The sequence below is a fragment of the Malus sylvestris genome, chromosome 15 (genome assembly GCF_916048215.2).
Source record: "Malus sylvestris chromosome 15, drMalSylv7.2, whole genome shotgun sequence".
Taxonomy (NCBI): domain Eukaryota; kingdom Viridiplantae; phylum Streptophyta; class Magnoliopsida; order Rosales; family Rosaceae; genus Malus; species Malus sylvestris.
This window is the reverse complement of record NC_062274.1, coordinates 43,253,543-43,273,688: the sequence shown is the minus strand read 5'-3', so window position 1 is coordinate 43,273,688 and position 20,146 is coordinate 43,253,543. Positions and strand designations below refer to the sequence as shown.

Here is a 20,146-nt window from a genome sequence, read left to right as displayed (position 1 = left end):
CGATCCTTCGCTGCCGTTGATCGTGGCTCTGGCGAAGTCGGACTTGGCTCAGTCGTCTCTGGTGGTGCGCCGCTGAGCAAGGAGTTGGCCCAGTCATTGATTTTTCAGGTGAGATTCCATTGAAACCCTAAGCCCTAAACCGACATCACATATGTTGAATCGTTGATGCATGCGTGAAATTTGAAGCTTATATGTGAAATTGAAGTTAAAAATCGTGTTTTTGAAAGGTTTTTGGGACGAAATCGGCTCGGGAATAGGCACACCATCTCCGGCGTTCGATATCGGAGTCCGATTGCACCGTTCAACAAAATATCTCGATATTTCCAAAATATCGCGATATTATCGATATTATCGATAATATCGCGATATTTTGATGAAAACCACACGGATACCTATTTAAATATCCATTCCCCGAAAAATCGATATTATCGACGATATTTCGCCGATAATATCGATATTTAAATCCATGATCTGGATATATTTATCGGTTGCACCGCCTTATGAACCTAGACCCTTATATATATACACGCAGCAATTAGGTTAACATACGACCCTGAAGATCACGTGGACCAAATAAGTGAGAGACCTAACCACTAATTCAGTTAAAGATGATAAGATAAACATGTACCCTGATAAGGCTAAAAACCATTTGACTTTATCAACATGTTAATTATGCATAACGCCCAAGTCATGCGGCAAGGACCTATAGCATATACGCTAGGGTTTATTTTATTTTTATGCTGACTTAAATCATGGGCTTAAACTAACGCATAGTTAAACTAAATGGCCCATCGAATGCAAGCTTAGACTATATGAATATGCATGCCAAATTTACCTGAGTGGATGTCTTTGAAACGCTTGCCATTTTATGATCGAAAGCACGTGAGACAAACTTAGACTAAAATAATTACAACTGAAAACAAGCACTAGTCTAAGATTACAAACTCAGGCGTTTTGTTTAAGAACTGCCAATTTTACTCTAACAGTGCATGAAATTATACCATCGATTGAGATCTTGCTCTTAAGGTCTCGTTTTCATTTTAAGGAAACTGAAAGGGGATTAAACATGAAAGTTAATCAGCAATACGTAAAAGTTAAAAAACAGTGCCCACAAACGAAGTGGCATGCCAAGGAAATAAGGCGAAAAAGAAAAAAGCGTAACAACTAACAAGTACAAACCCAGAAAACAACAAAACCTTGTCCTACTAAGTGGAGTCGGCTCTATGAATAAAATAGTATGTGGTATGGAAGAAGATGGCTGTATTTTCAGTGTTTACTTTACCATGGTCATATTTATTCACCCAAAATGACGAAATTAATAGTACAAAACAAGCATATGGCAGTATGGCATAACCAGTTGGCGTATTATCACAACAATCTCAATGGAGTTTAATACGGTTACAGCAGCGGGTACGACTTCAGAAGATTTAAGATACATATAAACTGAAGCTTAAAAAAGATTTACATAACCCAATGAGTTCATTTTCTCAGTTGCTAATGCACTCGACTCTCGTCTGGCTTTATCTGGAAAAAAAGAGACCCTAATAGAACAGCAATACCTGTTAGTGCAATGGTGAACATAAGCCACTTCCGTGAAAACTCGTTCGCCTGTCTTCTTGGAGGACCCTGCCTTCTTTCAGCTACCCTATTATCCCTTTAGATGAAAATCCAAGGATTAATACCCATGACAGATGAACACAACAGGGACAACACTTAACCAGTCACCGTAATTCTAATAAGATTAGACCGTCTCTAATGTCAACCAATGACTACATGTGCTAAAAAGGTTAGGCAGTTTCAAATGAGGTAAACAAAATAAATTCTTTCCCAGCTCATTCAAAGGCGGTGAAATGTTAACAGTGCAGGATTACAAAAGCCTGGTTTTCACAAGATCAACCAACTCGAAGAAATCTAATGAATCTGATCCACCCATAATCAGATTCTAACACCATGCTAACTAAAATGTAAATCAGCTTGTACTGCGAGCATGAGCTAGTAATCACAATATCTTGACTCAATTTCACTTCTCTTGTTACTTTACCGCACTAACAACAAAAAGTTACAAATGCCCCAAATTAAAAAGAAACAGACTTCAAAGACTGATCGGTCAGTGTGTGATAGAACAATTGGGGACACTTTTCATTCCCTTTTTCTTTCCAAATAATTATTTACGCAGTTTTGGTATCTTGGATTCAATTGGATAACTCACTAGATTCAAGGTATGTTGAAGTAAGGAAAGAAGCCCAACATCCAAATTTTGTCCCTGATGAAGGTTAGAATATGGATTAGTCATGAAGGAAACTTAATGCCTTCTAATCCTACCATTTTGTGGGGATTGGAGGGGATTTTCCTTCTTGACTACTCCATCCTTCCACTTGGACAAAATTAAGAAATTGACCTTCAATTCTTACTTCAACATAGATCGAATCTAGCGGGTTATCTAGTTTAATCCAATCTTAGCAACAACCGTAAGTGACAAAAAAAGGATAAATTTGTAATATTACTATGAGTAACTATTACTTATACTGGCGTTGGAACCCAGAGGACCAACATATTCTTCCCAAACCAAGTGAAACTAGTGGGGGTAGGGGGAGGGATATGAGATAGGCATGTCCAAGAATCTATAACTATACCTATGAAGCACAAGTAGTTGACTATCAATTATAAGTTACAAGATGGCAAGTAAATTTGTTCTTAGGCCTTCTCACAAGATATTTCATTAAATTGCTCAATTCCACACAACTATAATATCAAGGTTCTAAAAGACACTAGGCGCTAGTTGGGCGGCGGGCTGGGGCTTAGTGCCTAGGCAGGGCCTAGGCAGACTAGGAGGATTTGAGTATATTTATTATATATCGTACAAATAAGTGCTTGATTATACTAAAAAAATACAGCATTGCATTGGGATAAATAAATTGCAAAATAGAATGATATATAGATTATAAATTATTAGAACATAATGAAAACATGGGGAACATGCATATAATGTGTGTTCATCTAAGTATTCAACAAGTCGCTTACAATTTATTGAAAAAAACAAAATGCAAAATGAAAGTTATCTATTTTCTGTCTAAGTGGGAGTCGTGATCTAGGTGGGTTTGGACGGGCTAGACGGGGGCCTAAGCAAGTATAGGCGCCATTTCTTAATGTTCAAACGCCTATGGATTAATTGGGGCGGTGACCAACAGCCTAGCGCCTAGGCGTGGCCTATACGGCGCTAGGCGGGGATTTTTAGAACAATGTATAATACTATAACATACGATTTAATATATGGAAAGTGCTAAGTGATAGTAACCAACCTGGAAGGACCAGCGGTATTATCTGAGATACCATTACACCTACTTTCATGGTTATAGCGTTCTCGCAGTCTGATGTATCTGTTACAAAGATGACAAAGTTCCGTTCGATTCCCGCATACTTCCTACAATTACAAAGAAGCACTGAGATAACAGTAACACTGATTTGGTGCTGATGTATATAATCCAATGTCATCAAATTTACAATTTTGTTCAGTGTTTACCTGATGCTCAGCAAGATGAATTGCAGGCAATGGGAACTCACAGAAGTCACATGCGACAATTCTGTGAGGGCAGTTTTCACCTTTGTGGATAGCTAATATTTCACGTTCCATTGTCTCACTACAAAGTGAACAGGCTACCTGCAATAATACACGACAATTCGGATGCAAACTATTTACAGTTAAATGGTATATCTACCCAATTTAATATAATAACCAAACAAAATGCGTTGTTAAGTAATTTAAAAAATAAGGTGTGTGCTCAGGCTACAATATAGATGGAAAAGCTTTCACTCTATAGTAAAATGAACAAGCAAGAGGCATAATTAATGATTTGTATGCTTCCAGAATAATATGAACCTTTTGTTTCAATTTGACTGCTAAGTAAACTGACAAGGAGCTTGATACAGAATGCAAAAGTAACCTTTAGGATCATAGACATGTTTTAATCATAATATATCATAAATAGCATTTTAAAAATCTACTTGAGACACTTAGTGCCCCTACAAGGAGTTAATAAATAATGACCGAGTAGTAAATAATTTCCAACATTGTACTACCAATAGGGTTTCCATAATGACTGAGTAGTAAATAAGGAGACAGGCAACTACAAAGGTGGAAGAGAAATGAGGAGGGAGAAGCCAATTTGGATTTTGCAGTGGCATAGGAATTCTTTCTAGCCAATACATTTAAAAAGAGTGAAGCGCATGTGATTACTTTCAAAAGTGGGTCATCAAAAACACAAATAGATTTCTTCTAATGAAGAAGGCAGTGTAACTTGTAAGGATTGCAAAGTTATACCAATGGAGAGCTTGGCTAACCAACATCGATTGTTGGTGATGGATGTACATATCAAAAGAGATAAAAGGAAGAACAAGACCTTCATGTGTCTAGATGGTGGAATCTAAAAGGACAAAAACAAATTACTTTCAAAGAGAAAGTACACACCCAATGCATTTGGGATATATAGGGAAAGCTAGCCAAGTGTGGGATTCCATGGCTACTTGTATCCGGAAAGTTGCAAAAGGGGTATTAAAAAAAAGTCCAAGGGTTTTACTCTACATCAAAAGGAATCTTGTGGTGGAAAGTGGAGGTACATGAAAAGGTTAAGGATAAGAAGTACAAGGATAGTACCGAACCGATGAAATAACGAAGAAGGAGGCAGAGAAAACCATGAGAGAAGCAAAGCTAGCAGCTTTTGACATGTATAAGTGATTAGATACCAAAGAAGGAGAGTTGGATATCTATAAACTGGTTAGAGCAAGGGAAAGGAAGACAAGAGTCCTAAACCAAGTAAGGTGCATCAAGGATGAGAATGGAAATATTCTAGCTATGGAGAATGCCGGTTAAAGACTGATGGAGAGCTTATTTTCATAATCTTTTCAATGAAGGACACGACATGAGTACTTCTTTAGTGAGTTGAGTAACTCTGACCAGTGTAGAAATTACTCCTACCACCAAATCAAGAAAAAGGAAGTGGTTGTGCCTTTGAAAAAATGAAGTATAGAAAAGCAGTGGGTCTTGACAATATACTGATTGAAGTGTTGAAGGTCTTCAGAAAGACGGGTATAGCACGGCTCACAAACCTTTTCCATAAGATTTAAAAAAACGAAGAAGATGCCAATTTAGTGGCAAAAAAGAACATTGGTGCCTGCTACAGATCGAAGCCATAGAATTGTGCTTACACTTCAGTTGCGTCTTACACAACTGTCTACATTACTTAGTTTTCATGTCAGCTTTTGTTACAGGTATTATATTTTTCCTATTCTATTTAAGAAGAGCAAGAAGTGTTTTTGTTACTTTGAGATAATTCAATAAATTCAAGTACCTTAGTTCTATCTTATACTTTCCTTTCTGTCTCTATTTCTCTTTTTGTTCAACCTGTGGTATGGGTTTGTTAATTTATCAAGCATTGTATTGTTTATGGTTCACACATCGGCATACAATTTAGCAGATGAGGATATGCATATACTTCTCTTTTGTTGTGCACAAGAATTTAACAGAATTTGATTGCAGGTTACTTACAGAGTTGTTCCTCAATACACCTTCTACATCTTCAGGAACCTGCAATCTGCTACGTTCTTCAGGGTTGCCTGAGGATTCTGCAAGCACGATTTCTCTGCCCATGTCTTGAATCATATCATGCATGCCTATTTCACCCATACCACAGATTCGAATCATGCGAACATCATTTGATCCTCCAACACCATCTAAATAATCGCAGATTTCTTGCACACGAGAATCTAATCCAACTTGAACATCTGTATAGTAACTGATTTCTTGTAGGGGGGAATCTATTCCAGCTTGCACTTGAGAATGTATTCCATCTTGTCCCGTGGCTACGCCTAAGGATGTGCTCTTCAGTTTTCTAGTGATCTCGTCAACAATTTTCGTGATAAACACTCCTTGATACCTGGTAGCTAAAACCCAAAATTAAGCTGAAGTAAATTTTTTTGCAATTGAACTAATAACTTAATGCAATATGAATGCACAGCTTGGGAGACAATATTGACTTGTGTATTAGTTCAAGAATTGTTTAGTAATTAATGAATCAAAATCTTGGATTACGATTAAAATTTTGAAACCTTCTGAAAGCATTAGTGTACTACGTTGACTCATATTACTAGCTCCATATCAATGTGTAAAATGTTGGTGATTAAGCTTGTTGCAGTGACCATCGAATGCTTGGAATGCAAGTTTTGTTCTACAATGTATGGCTGAGATTAAAACATCTCAGTAGCTTGTATTGTGCCACTTGTTATTTTCTTTTAAGAGTTTAAGTGAAACATGTGCCTCACATGGGGTTTGTTAGAACTATAGGCATGTGAGGATCACGTGTAGCATAACGGCTAGATTCCCCTTGTATTCTCTCACACTTCTTGCTTGAGTTTAAATGGATTCAGTGTGCGTGCGCACTGCGAGAGCCATGTACTCTCTGAAACATTCTCCATTGATTTCATCATCGTTTTCTTCATTGATTTCAACATTTGGTAAATAGAGGTTTAAGAAACCAATACTTTCGTTCAATGATATTAAAGAAATTAAGCAAGGTTTTAGAAGAAAAAAGGGAAAGGATAAAAGTAAGCAATTACCCGTCAGTCTTTGCAAAATCCTCACTGGGCAAATCTGCAGCTTCAGTAAGAGCGTTTCTCCACGGCCCTAGCTTTTCTTCCTTATCTTTAACTTGATGGAATCTGTCTTTGTGTTTCTGAAATGCTTCTGCGAAAGTCCCAGACTGATTCTGGACATCCGAAGGATCAACATCATAAAATATTGGCAAAACCATTTGCCCCATTGTTCTTTTACACTCCATGATCTTCACCAGCTCCTCAAGACACCGGATGGAATCCGCATACCTCCTTGAGAAGATGATGACAGCGATCCTAGACCCTTGGATAGCTTGCTTCACTTTGTCTGATATGATTTCCCCTATGCTCATTGACTCGTTCTCGTCAATAAAGGTGTCGACTCTGGCAGCTTTCAATGTCCAGTAGAGGTGGTCTGTGAATGTTTTCCGTGTGTCTTCACCACTAAAGCTCAAGAACACGTCGTAAATCTCATCTTCTATTGAGGAGGAGGAGGATGTGGGGGATGAAGGTGAGGATGGACAGGAGGCTTCAAGGGCTGTACAGGCATCCATTAATTGTTGCTGCTCCTGCTGCGATTAAAACTGCAAAATTAATGGTCTTTCAACTTGCATGTCTTGCGTTGTACAGACAGATTAGTCATCGGATAATACTAACTATATTGACTACTTCAATCGGATAGATAGAATAGGATAAATAGACATGCTGCCTATTTCAATCGGATAGGATAAATAGTCATCCGATAGTACTGACTAAATTAGTCAACTGTTTGGTGAATGTCGAACTAATAATCGTATTATTTATACTGTGTTTGGCACTTGTTAATAATATTTTTGAATTAATATTAAAAAAAATACAAATGTGTTCTTAAAAATAAAAGTTCACAATCCAAACAAAAAAATTCACAAAAAAATAAAAAATAAAAACAAAAAAGCAAATAAAAAATCAAAAAAGTCTTTCGCCACCATCATCGTCTTCTTTTTCTTTCATTCACCAACCAATCAAATTTGCAGAAGCAAATCTCCAAATTATTGATCGGAGCTTGCTCACTCAGCAAGCAGAAAGTCATGCTTTACAAGGGAGTCAGTGCAGCCAAAAACCCAGTTTTGAGTTTTTAATCAATTGAAACCAAACCTCAGATGAAAACTTTTCCAGTTTTGAGTTTAATCACCGAACATCATAAAAAACAAATAACAATTAAGCCAAAAACCCAGATAATGTCTCTCCACAACAGGAACGGCATGACTTGGATTCAATCTGCCACCTCTGGTTTTCCGTTCAAAATCTGCTTGATACTAATCGGAGGTGGGGATGGAGAAATAGGGAGAGAACGAATACCTTGGTTGAGAAAGAGCTCCCGATGTGCAAGAGCAGATGGCGAGATGGTTGGTGAAGTTCGTGAACCCGACTAAATAATAAGTGGGGCCGGATTAATAATCCGGTGCTTATTTAGTCCAAAACTCACATAAACCCAAAACTCACCAAACACCTGTTTCATATTATATAGTACTATCCGAAATGGTGCGTCAAACGAAGCCCTACTTTCATAGTTGCAATCTGACAGATGCAAAAGAAAATTTATGCAACCGTCATTGGAAGGCAAGTAGGAAGAATAATACATCCATCCTTCCCGTCCACCAACAGATAATAGTCCCGCTGTAACATACTCATATCATAGACTACAAAAATTTTCAAGAGAAAAATATTTAATATGAACATGAAAAATACTACTAATTTTAAAAGAGGTGGATTATAATTAAAAAAGATCTATAGCTAGAATCAATTTGTTTGTGATATACGGAGATTAGATACAAAAACATAGATAAAATTCTTCGACCTTTCTCCAAAGGAGTCGAACATTTCTAATAATAGCTCACAAAATTAGATTTATATTGAATTTTATCATTTTCTTTAATTCATATGGATGATTAAGCAATCTTAGATCGAATTAATATTTCCATAAAGAATAATAATAACAAAAATAAACGATTCCAATAATTGCAGTGAAACGATGTCTCAGGAGGAGGAGGGAAGTATTGACCAAATTACAAGTACACAGAATTACAAGTCAAGTCCGACCCTTGGTTTCACCCCAAAAAAATAACAGAGTGAAAATACTCGATCAAAGACAAATCCAACACCCAAGTAAAATTAAATGAGAATTCCAGAACTAGATAAGAAAAATAAAGACGATCGAAAGAGAGAAAAACCTGTACGATCCTCAGCCTCTGACGGATAAATAGAAGTTTCCCCAATTTGCAGAAATAATTCGTGGGTGGGAGGGACGAAGGGAGGGAGGATGAAGAAGAGAAGCAGAGAGAAATACGGATGATATGAAAATTAAGGGAGAGTCAGAGAAAGGGTCCAACGAGAGGAGAGAGAGAGAGAAATTTAAAATGTCAATTGCAATTTTTTTATGGGTTAGACTTCTCTTTCTTCCTCTCTATCAATCTCTTAGAGCAAATCCACCCTTAAGGACTTTACGCCAGCACGCAGCGCATTTATTCACTCAAGTAAACAGTAATGGACTGGAGTGAACAGTAATAGGCCAAGGCATCTCCACCCCTAAAAAAATGCGCTGGCACCCAGCACATTTATTTGGTGTGTTTTTTTTTAAGTTTATTTCGGATAAGATTTTTAATCAATTTCGGATAAAATTTCAAATAAACTTAAAAAAAAAATACACACTAAAATAAAATTACATACTCATCAAATAAACTTAAAAAAAAAACACACTAAAATAAAATTACATAAACTCATCAAATAAACTATAAAAAAAACACACTAAAATGAAATTACATAAACTCATCAAATACACTTTATTCTTCAACCACAAACTTTATTATTTATAGAAAAAAAATAACATTTTTAAAAATTTTATGTATTTTTTTTATAATTTTTCTATATTTTTTTATAATTTTTAATAAATTTTAATATAATTAATTAATCTAGACCGTTGGATTTGAAAAATATTCAAATCCAAGAGCCAGAAAGTTGCCACGTGGCCACTTGCCCAGCTTCTTGGTCAGTCAATTTTGAGCTGGCCCAGAGACCAGCATAGGCTGGGCCCCAGGCTGTTGCGCGGGCTGGAGGTAATGGACAGGGTGCTGGGCTGTTTTTTGGACTGTGTGCTGGGCAATGTCCACTCCGGTGGACTTGCTCTTACTGTTTTCTCATTTCACATTCTTTAATTTGTTTCTTTTTTATAAAATATTAATATAAAATATTAACATGATTTAATCGTAATTTTTTAAATAGAAAAAAAAAAAGAAAAAACATCCTACTCTTTTTTTTTTTTTAACGAGAGAGCAGGTAAGCCGTCAGTGGAGGTCCTGTCACTTTATTTCTTAAACTCATAAAAAGATTTTTTTCGGATATTTTTTTTTAATCTAAAGATTAAGTGATTTAAATTTTTAAAATTTGATCCAAAAGGTAAAAGTTATTATAAGTTTTAAAATATTTTTACTAATTTCTCTATTTTTAACCGTTTAATCAAATTTTAAAGATTCGGATTATTTGATTTCTGGGTTTTGAATCTGGATCTCTTCCCTATTTAAAATGCCAATTACAGTGTCTTTTCTGCTAATTTAAGGAATATGATTTAGCCACTTAGTACTATGGTCTAGTGGTATTCCTCTTTACTTGTAAATAGAAGGTCTTAGGTTCGATTCTCTCCAAATGCAAATTTGAACTACATTATTGCTAACTCATTGTGAGGTTAAGCTGATCACATCCTTCTTAGTGTAAATAATATTGTTTGTTCTAAAAAAAGTACCAGGACTTGAACGTAACAGAAGCCGTGACATTGCATATAAATTATAAATTAAATAACTCTGGTACCATGTGAGATTGCATATAAATTATGAATTAAATAATAAAAAATAGATTTTAATCTTTAAATAATATAAGGTTTAGAAAAACGTTTTATACAAGGTTAAAATTTGATTTTAGTCCTTAGATTTTTAGCCAAAATTGTCCATAAGATTTGAAATCAATAGAATTTGTCTCTGAGTTTGTCTACCATCAATCATTTTGGTTATTCGTTGAAAAATCTCCATTAAATAAGAATAGAATGACCAAAATACCCTCAATTTTTGTCAAATCATTTTGGCTCATTATTTATTAAATTGAGGGTATATTTGTCATTTTGATCCATGTTTAACATAATTTTGCACGGAATGACCAAAATGATTGATGGTTGACAATCTCAATGACCATTTCTATTGATTTCAAATCTCAAAGACCATTTTGGTTAAAAAGTCTTTTATTTAATGTGCATATGCATTCAGCGACTATCTTTTTTATTTATAATTTTATGGTGTTCATAAATTAAATTTTATGAAAATTATTATAAATTTTAATTCTCTTTATGGTAAGTATTTTATATAAGAAAATATTTTTGTAGAGATTTTTTGGTACACTTATGTTTTTGTCTATTTTTTTATGTGCTTCATTACAATATATTTAAGTATGAATATTTCGGTACACTAGATTAGTATAATACGTTTAGGTACAAACATTTCGGTACAATAATTTAGTATAATATATTTAGGTACATGCATTTCGGTACACTAGTTTAGTATCATATGTTTAGGTATGGAATTCTCGGTACACTTATGTTTTTGCATATTTTCTTATGTACCACTAATTCACTACAATATATTTAGGTACGGATATTTTGGTACACTAATTTAATAAAATATATTATGATACAGACGTTTAGGTACACTAATTAGAGAAAGTTTAAATTAAGGGTGCTTTTGTATAAAATCAATTAAAAGTTATGATATTAAGAATAGGTCAATCAAATTTATTGAAATTATAAATAGGTTAATGAGACTTTAAGATACATTAAAACACCTCAATCAAATTAAAATTACAAATGATGTCATTATCATTTAAAACACTAAACATTTCCATCTCTTTCATTGTAAATCGCACAGCAGCCATAAAAACTCTCAAACTTCAACATCCCAGCCTCCCACCACCTTCAACCTCCATGCTTCCCACCACCTTCAACCTCCATTACTTCAACCTCCCCTATCTCCAAACACCTTCATCATCCGACGAACAATTCGCATTTGCGCTGATTCCAATGAACAATTCGCACTTGAGACTAAGAAATCACGATCAAGATAATTTGTTTCTTCCTATTTTCTTCTTGTTCTTCAATTTTTACATTTTTGGTTATTTGAGTTGTGTTTTTGAGAGATTTGGTGTAATTTTACACACTATACATATTGGTTTTGAATTTGAGCTTGTTTGGATGTTAAAATTGGTTTGGGCATAAAACAAATTTAGTCTGTTCTAGCATATTTGTTGGCTATGTGTATGTTTATTCATGGTGGTTATGTCGTTTAGTTTAATCGCCGCTTCCCGTGTTTTGTGATTTTGCATTCAGATTCAAATAGGTTTGTGGATTCAAACACTGCAACACAGTCTCTGTTTCTTGTTCTGTGGATTCAGACACTTCGTTGCAGTGTCTGTTTCCTGTTCTGTGATTTTGTATTGAGATTTGTTTGTGCCATACTTGACCAATCCTGAAACTACTGAGCACCGGTCAACGTTATACCGTCAAGGACCCATAAGAGTTTCCCTCCAACCAGGAGGCCAATCACAACGCGACACGTGTCGACATCAGAAGCCAATCATAGCGCGACACATGTCAACATCAGAAGCCAATCACAACACGACACGTGTCAATGTCAAAATGAAACTAAAAACTCTCTTCTATAAATAAAGATCATTCTCTCACAATATTGCCGAATGTCATTTGTACTAAATCATTCACTAGTACTCATTCAAGGAGAGCTTGAACATATTTACTTATGTAAACCCATCACAATTAATGAGAACTCCTCTACTCTGTAGACGTAGCCAATCTGGATGAACCACGTACATCTTGTGTTTGCTTCCATGTCCCTATCCATTTACTTACTTATCCACACTAGTGACTGGAGCAATCTAGCGAAGGTCACAAACTTAACACTTTCTGTTGTACCAAAGTCCTCGCTGATTTTGTGCATCAACATTTGGCGCCGTCTGTGGGAACGACACTTATTCCCACTCTCTTCAGCTTTGCCAAGCTCGTTTCCACCATTCGTACACTCTCTTTTGACCAGGCATCCCTTGAAGCCACAGCACACAGAATGACACCCCTCTTGCACCTAATGCGAAGCAACGAAAGAATGAAGGAAATAGGGTTACTCTTCAAGCTAAAGTCGATGAGCTAGAAGCTTAGAACAACAAGATAACAATGAAGAATGAAGTCCTGCAAGAGCAGTATGAGAAGCTCTTTGAGATGCTTCACGATATTAGGCGTACCCAAACACGCGAGCTCGTTGCCCATGTGGACATCAACCATCATCTGGGTGCCCCTCAACACGGAGGGTCACATCCCTTCGACATGGGTATCCCTGATGAGGAGCGAGCTAATCATCAAAACATTGATCAACATGAGACTTCTCTCAACCCAGATGCTTCAACCCGAAGTAGAAGAAGTGGAGAAAGACACCTCCTTGTAGAAGGGTTGGAAGGATCGAAAGCCGTTTATCGTGACTGTCGAGACTTCCTAAAGTAACTTCGAGAGAATCCCCTCCACATATGCTCGAAGATCAATGACCCAATGATTTCTAAAAAACTCGGTCTCCTCCTACGACCCAGACCAGCTGCCAATCTAGGAAAGGAACGACAGGTCCCAGAGGAACATGAAGGTACGGAGGACTCTGAGGTATTCCGACAGACTCGCCCTAGAAGTTAGTATGGTGAGTCCAAGAAAAAACCACACGCCATTGGTTAAACTTTCCTACTTCCAAGAGGCGATGGAGACTTACTAAAGAAAATTCCAGTGGCACATGACTCCACTCAGGACCTCCTTGTCCTACAGTTCCTTGAGGAAGTAAACAAGCTGAAAGTCGAACGTCAGGCCGAGATACCTGACTGGAACCAACCCAGGCCTGGCCCTTTCACAAGAATGATCACCAACACCCCCTTCAAGTGAAGACAAAACAAAAGCTTAGTTTACAACTTTAGACTGGAAGAGATGACCCAATTGAACACCTTAACCTCTTTAGGTCCACCATGGCATATCGGATGCACACCAATGAAGAGGGATGTCTTCTCTTCCCTTCCACCCTCTCTGGCGGAGCTCTAAACTGGTATTGCCGTCTTCCACCTGAGACAATAGACTCATTTGAGGAATTGAGGAAACTGTTTGTCTCTCAACACATCTTCCAGACCGATCACTTGCATTATGCAGATGACTTGTACATTATTCGCCAGAAGCCGGACGAGTCACTACGAGAGTATGCTGGTCGCTTCAGCCATGAGTATTCTCGTTGCGCTGAGGCAGATGACAAGACCGCCTTCAAAGCCTTCACGGCAGGCCTACGTGATTGTTTCTTCAAGTACATGATCAAAGTCAACACTTGGAATACTTATTCTGAGGTGATGGCACAGGCTTATAACCACGCATCCGCCGAAGCAAGGATATACCAAGGGAACCCCCATATGGTTAACACCTATCAACAAATGGGAAGTGGAAGTCAAGTTCTACCAAGTGAGGAGATATTGGCCATTCAGACACCCATTGCATCATCTCCTGCCTCATTTAACTACTTGCTAAGTCAATAAACGTATCTGTCTCTTGGTAAGAGGAAGGATTTTTACTCTCAGCAAGCCTATTACAACAAGAGGGATAAAAGTTCGTATCAAGACAACCAGGGGTGAACGTACCGTCGACTATTATGACTATGGGGCCAAGCCTCACTCTTTCAAAGTGGAGGACTAGATATTGAAGGAAATGCTATTATAAGAAGGCATACACATTACAGATGTTTTGACTCTCAACTGCTTGAGATCTTTTGTCACACATGCCATTCGGCAAATATTTAAAGAAGAGGGAATTTAGACAACTTTTTCTGAGTCTTTTGTGTTCTAGCACTGGAACACTTGGTGTACATTGACCTACCCTTATACTCCAACTCAGAGCATCAACATGTGTACTTTGACACAAAGTATGTGATACTAAGTGTTACAACCAACATGGTTCACATATCAATAGCATGGATCCCTTCATGCATAGCAAAACATTCATAAGCATCACTTATATCAATCAACATAAATATTATACATTCCAACACATTCATACATAAACATCATACATTCCAACACATTCATACATAAACATCATACATTCCAACACATTCATACATGAACATCATACATTCCAACACATTCATACATAAACATCATACATTCCAACACATCCATACATAAGCCAACTGTGCTTCGAAATGGTTCAATATACTTTGTATCTTCGACACTTGCTACAATGTGCCTCGACACCTTGCCCTTATTCTCACCAACCAGGTAATGAAATGTGAAGAATGAACTCATCTTCATACCACCAACCAGGTGATGAAATGTACAACCTGTACTCTAATATCATTTGGCAACTTGCCACTTATGCCATCAACCAGGTGAAGAAGGAACTCATCTTTATGCCATCAACCAGGTGATGAAATGTACAACCCGTACTCTAATATCATTTGGCAACTTGTCACTCATGCCACCAATTAGGTGAAGAATGAACTCATCTTCATGCCACCAACTAGGTGATGAAATGTACAACCCGTACTCTTCTTCATGCCACCAACCGGGTGATGAAATCTACAACTCGTACTCTAATATCATTTGACAACTTGCCATTCATGCCACCAACCAGGTGAAGAAGGAACTCATCTTCATGCCACAAACCAAGTGATGAAATGTACAATGAAGGAAATTTTGTGAAAAACATGTTCATTTGAGCAACATCTATGGCATGCAATTAAAGGTGGAATCATGCTTATATGCACTCAAAAATAAAACATTACCGATGAAATTCAAAGCCTAGTAGAAGGGTGAACCAAGACTCAACTCAAAACAAAGTGAGTTGAGAAACTTTATACCTTTGAAGCACCTCTTTGCTTAGCAAAGGTTAATCACACATGTGAGGGCCTTCTTTCCTTTGTCACCTTACTCTTTGGCTCCATGGATATGGATAGAGGAACTTTGCTTCTTGGCTCCATGCCTTCTTGGATATGGATGGAAGAATTGGTTTCTCCAAAAGTCCCCAAAGTTTGAGACCTTTCGACACCAAGGATGGTTGAGGAAGAAGATAAGTGGCCATGGAAGAGTTAAATGCTAGTAAACTCTCCCATGGTGGCCGACTATTCTAGAGAGAAAAGAGAGAGAGTTTTTCTCACTTTTCATCCTTAGAAAACCCTAATGAGGATGGAGCAAAGATACCCCTTCTATGCTTTCAACTTTTGTATTCATTTTGGACCAAAAGGCCCTTCCTCTCTTTATGGCCGGTTTTCCCAAGCCTTTGGACTGTTTTGGGTTTCTTGAATTTTGTTTGTTAAGTTGTCATACAACTTAAGCTAATGGGCTTGACGATTCGAAGCCCAATTTGGGCTTTAAGACCCAAAACTAACTCAAGGTTTAAAACGAACATATTCATTTGATTAATTAACATATTAATTAATTCTTGCCATAAACAATTAAACCATTTAATTGTCCTTACTCATCTCCGTCAAATCCTTCAAGCATTACCTTACACGGTGTGCGATCCATTAGGTTCCTTTTAACGAGGCAGTGGGCGATTAGAACTTTTTCAAATCGATTGTGAATTGAAACTTACTTTCAATTCTCCCTTTAGTGATTATGAGTGACACCTAGCAGTATGTCATGGTTACCCAAGCTAATCAGAAAAGGTGGAGAACCTATTCAATTTAGGATTACAATGCAATACGGTCTTTTTCTAATACAATACTCTTGACCACATTGTTTGGATTGATAGTTTATTCATGTCTACTATCCAATGTGATTCATTTACTTATATGATTACCTTGAATGTGATTTGGAATGACTTCCTAAATCTCATTCATACTCTGCCCAGAGATTCTTAATCATATCATAGAGTATTCACCCTCAAACGGTTTGAAGGTTAGAGATCATTTGTTGCGCATTCACTTGCCTCCATGGCTAAGTGGCTTAACTCCAACTATGTCGTGGACACCCTCGGATAGAGTGACTTTGACATAGTCAAAGATCAAGGACCTAACTACAAGACAACTATGATGCCTCAGGTCAAAGGACTACTTTGCATTATCCCAACCATGAGTTCTCATGTGACATGAGTATAAGAACTCCTTGTTGATCACGTTCAGTGAACTCATTCTCTATTGAGCACCTACGTACTTGTCTTGGTGTCAGTTACACCAATGACTCGAGATCAGTCACTCTCCCTAAGAGAAGACATAGCATGTACTGATCTTAACGGACTGTCAATGCCCAATATCATTTGGCAACTTGCCACTCATGCCACCAACCAGGTGAAGAAGGAACTCATCTTCATACCACCAACCAGGTGATGAAATGTACAACCTGTACTTTCCTTCATGCCACAAACCAGGTGATGAAATGTACAACCCGTACACTAATATCATTTGGCAACTTGCCACTCATGCCATCAACCAGGTGAAGAAGGAACTCATCTTCATGCCACAAACCAGGTGATGAAATGTACAACCTGTACTCTCGTTCATGCCACAAACCAGGTGATGAAATGTACAACTAGTACTCTAATATCATTTGGCAACTTGCCAATCATGCCACCAACCAGGTAAAGAAGGAACTCATCTTCATGCCACCAACCAGGTGATGAAATGTACAACTCGTACTCTCCTTCATGCCACCAACCAGGTGATGAAATGCACAACCTGTACTCTAATATCATTTGGCAACTTGCCATTTATGCCACCAACCAGGTGAAGAAGGAACTCATCCTCGTGCCACCAACTAGGTGATGAAATGTGATGAAAGATGATGAAGGAACTCACCTTCGTACCACTAACCAAGTGATGAAAACAATTCACCATTCATTCCACCTACCAGAAGACGAGTGGTACAACTTGTACATGTGAACTTCTAGCATTCACAAATAATAAAAAACCCTCAAGCTTGACAACTCAACTAGGGGAGCACTTATGCCCAACAAGAGTTATAGTCACCAACAAAGTTTTATTGCAAGCCAACAACAACTTCAGTGCATGGCATACGAAGATCAAGCTATTCAGCCCTCTTACATTTGCTTTAGACATTTCCCTTCTGTAATAATGCAAACACTACAACTCGTAAAAAGCTTCACACTCTTGATCAAGACAGTGTGAAGTAAAACCAATTTATGGTGCCAACAAGAGCTTCATCAAAGGAGTTCAACCACAATTCTCAAAAGCTTCACACACTCTTGATCAAGACAGTGTGAAGCAAAACCAATTTATAGTGCCAATACGAGCTTCATCAATGGAGGACAACCACAATTCTCAAAAGCTTCACACACTCTTGATCAAGACAGTGTAAAGCAAAACCAATTTATGGTGCTTACAAGAGCTTCATCAATGGAGATCAACCACAATTCTCAAAAGCTTCACACACTCTTGATCAAGATAATGTGAAGTAAAACCAATTTATGGTGCCAACAAAAGCTTCATCAAAGGAGTTCAACCACAATTCTCAAAAGCTTCACACATTCTTGATCAAGACAGTGTGAAGCAAAACCAATTTATGGTGCCAACAAGAGCTTCATCAATAGAGGGTAACCACAATTCTAAAAAACTTCACACACACTTTTGATCAAGACAGTGTGAAGCAAAACCAATTTATGGTGCCAATAAAAGCTTCATCAATGGAGGGCAACTACAATTCTCAAACCTTCGAGGCAAATTCAAGACTATTCGAAGCAAATTCAATTTATATGGTTCATCCAAACCTTCGACTACTACAAGGTGTGGCTTGTATCACAATCTCTTGCTCAACAATGTGGAAGAAAAATTTGTATATGTTGTCTCTTCCACATTTTCAAATTTCTAGTTTCCCCAAAAAAAAAAAAAAAAAGGAAATTCAACAAAGCTTCATAAATAGAGGACAATTACAAATTCTCAAAAGCTTCACACTATCTTGATCAAGATAGTATGAAGCAAAATCAATTCGTGGTACCCAACAAAGCTTCACCAACAAAAGCTTCATCAATGGAGGACAACTACAAATTCTTAAAAGCTTCACACTATCTTGATCAAGATAGTGTGAAGCAAAATCAATTCATGTTACCCAACAAAAGCTTCAACTCCAAAGCTTCACCTACAAAGCTTCACCTACAAAAGCTTCACCCACAATAGCTTCACCTACAAAAGTTTCACCCACCACAAAAGCTTCACCTACAAAAGCTTCACCCACAAAAATTTCACCCATAAAAGCTTAACCAACAACAAAAGCTTCACCCACAAAACTTCACCTACAAAAGCTTCCCCCACCACAAAAGCTTCACCCACAAAAGCTTTCCCCACAACAAAAGAGGGGAACATGGCAATAGAGGGGATCATGGAGTGGTGTAGCAATTGAGTACAATGATGCATGAAATCTGAAATGATGGAGGGAACAAGGAATGGTGTAGCAATTGAGTGCAATGATTCAATGTAATGATGCATGAAATTTGAAATGATGAAGGGAACAAGGAATGGTGTAGCAATTGAGTGCAATGATTCAATGTAATGATGCATGAATCTTAAATGATGGAGGGAACAAGGAATGGTGTAGCAATTGAGTGCAATGATTCAATGTAATGATGCATGAAATCTGAAATAATGAAGAGGACAAGGAATGGTGTAGCAATTGAGTGCAATGATTCAATGTAATTATGCATGAATCTGAAATGATGGAGGGAACAAGGAATGGTGTAGCAATTGAGTGCAATGATTCAATGTAATGATGCATGAAATCTGAAATAATGAAAGGGACAAAGGTGATGATGCACAGCATGGGTGGAAATTGGAGTGATTTATGGCAGAAAATAGGAAAGGGATGGCTTCCTTGCACGGCAAGGAAGAGAAATGGTAAAGGATGATATGGCTTGGACTTTTTAAGGTAGGTTTAGGACTTGTAGAATATGTAATGAAATGTCCCAAAGTATTTAGAAACCCTTCGTGTGACTGAATCTTTGGTAATTTAGATTACAAAAGGTAAAGACAAGATAAGGCAAGTTTGACTAGTCTTTCCTCTTTCTTGATGGTTTCCTTGTCTTCCTTGGTCCTCTATTTATTTTCTTCCTCTCCTTGGCACATTTCTAGCTTCTTTATATCTTTAATTTCGTCCAACCACTTTGCTCCATGCATGTGCTATCCATTCCAAGCCCAAAACTGCTCCAAAATGCACCTTATTGCATACTTTGTCCTTAGAACCTGAAATTGCACGAAAATGACTTTAAACACTAAAACAACTAAGGAATAACAACATAAATGCATGAGAACAAGCTAACTCAGTCGCATAAATATGCTCCTATCAATATATATATATATTCGGAAATTCAAAAATTCAAAAATTCGGAAAACCCACCACAAAAGCTTCACCTACAAAGCTTCAACACAAAAGCTTCACACTATCTTGATCAAGATAGTGTGAAGCAAAATCAATTCATGGTACCCAACAAAGCTTCAACCTCAAA

The 20,146-nt window shown here is 37.3% G+C and overlaps 1 protein-coding gene across 6 annotated transcripts; it reads right to left on the bottom strand.

Moving 5' to 3' along the window:
* Positions 1-1,263: 1,263 nt before the first annotated feature.
* On the bottom strand, positions 1,264-8,978 carry LOC126605366 (disease resistance protein RUN1-like). Of its 6 annotated transcripts, none has more exons than XM_050272749.1 (7): positions 8,814-8,955; positions 7,942-8,160; positions 6,610-7,187; positions 5,543-5,930; positions 3,521-3,658; positions 3,300-3,421; positions 1,264-1,654 (listed from the first exon to the last, which is right to left on the bottom strand). In XM_050272749.1, the coding sequence occupies exons 3-7, from the start codon at positions 7,155-7,157 to the stop codon at positions 1,495-1,497; spliced, it is 1,356 nt and encodes a 451-aa protein (XP_050128706.1). In that variant the 5' UTR covers positions 7,158-7,187; positions 7,942-8,160; positions 8,814-8,955; the 3' UTR covers positions 1,264-1,494. The 6 variants fall into 6 exon arrangements, with proteins under 6 accessions (XP_050128706.1, XP_050128709.1, XP_050128708.1 ...); XM_050272752.1 differs by having other exon boundaries at positions 6,610-7,175; XM_050272751.1 differs by having other exon boundaries at positions 6,610-7,172.
* Between the last annotated feature and the right edge of the window lie 11,168 nt (positions 8,979-20,146).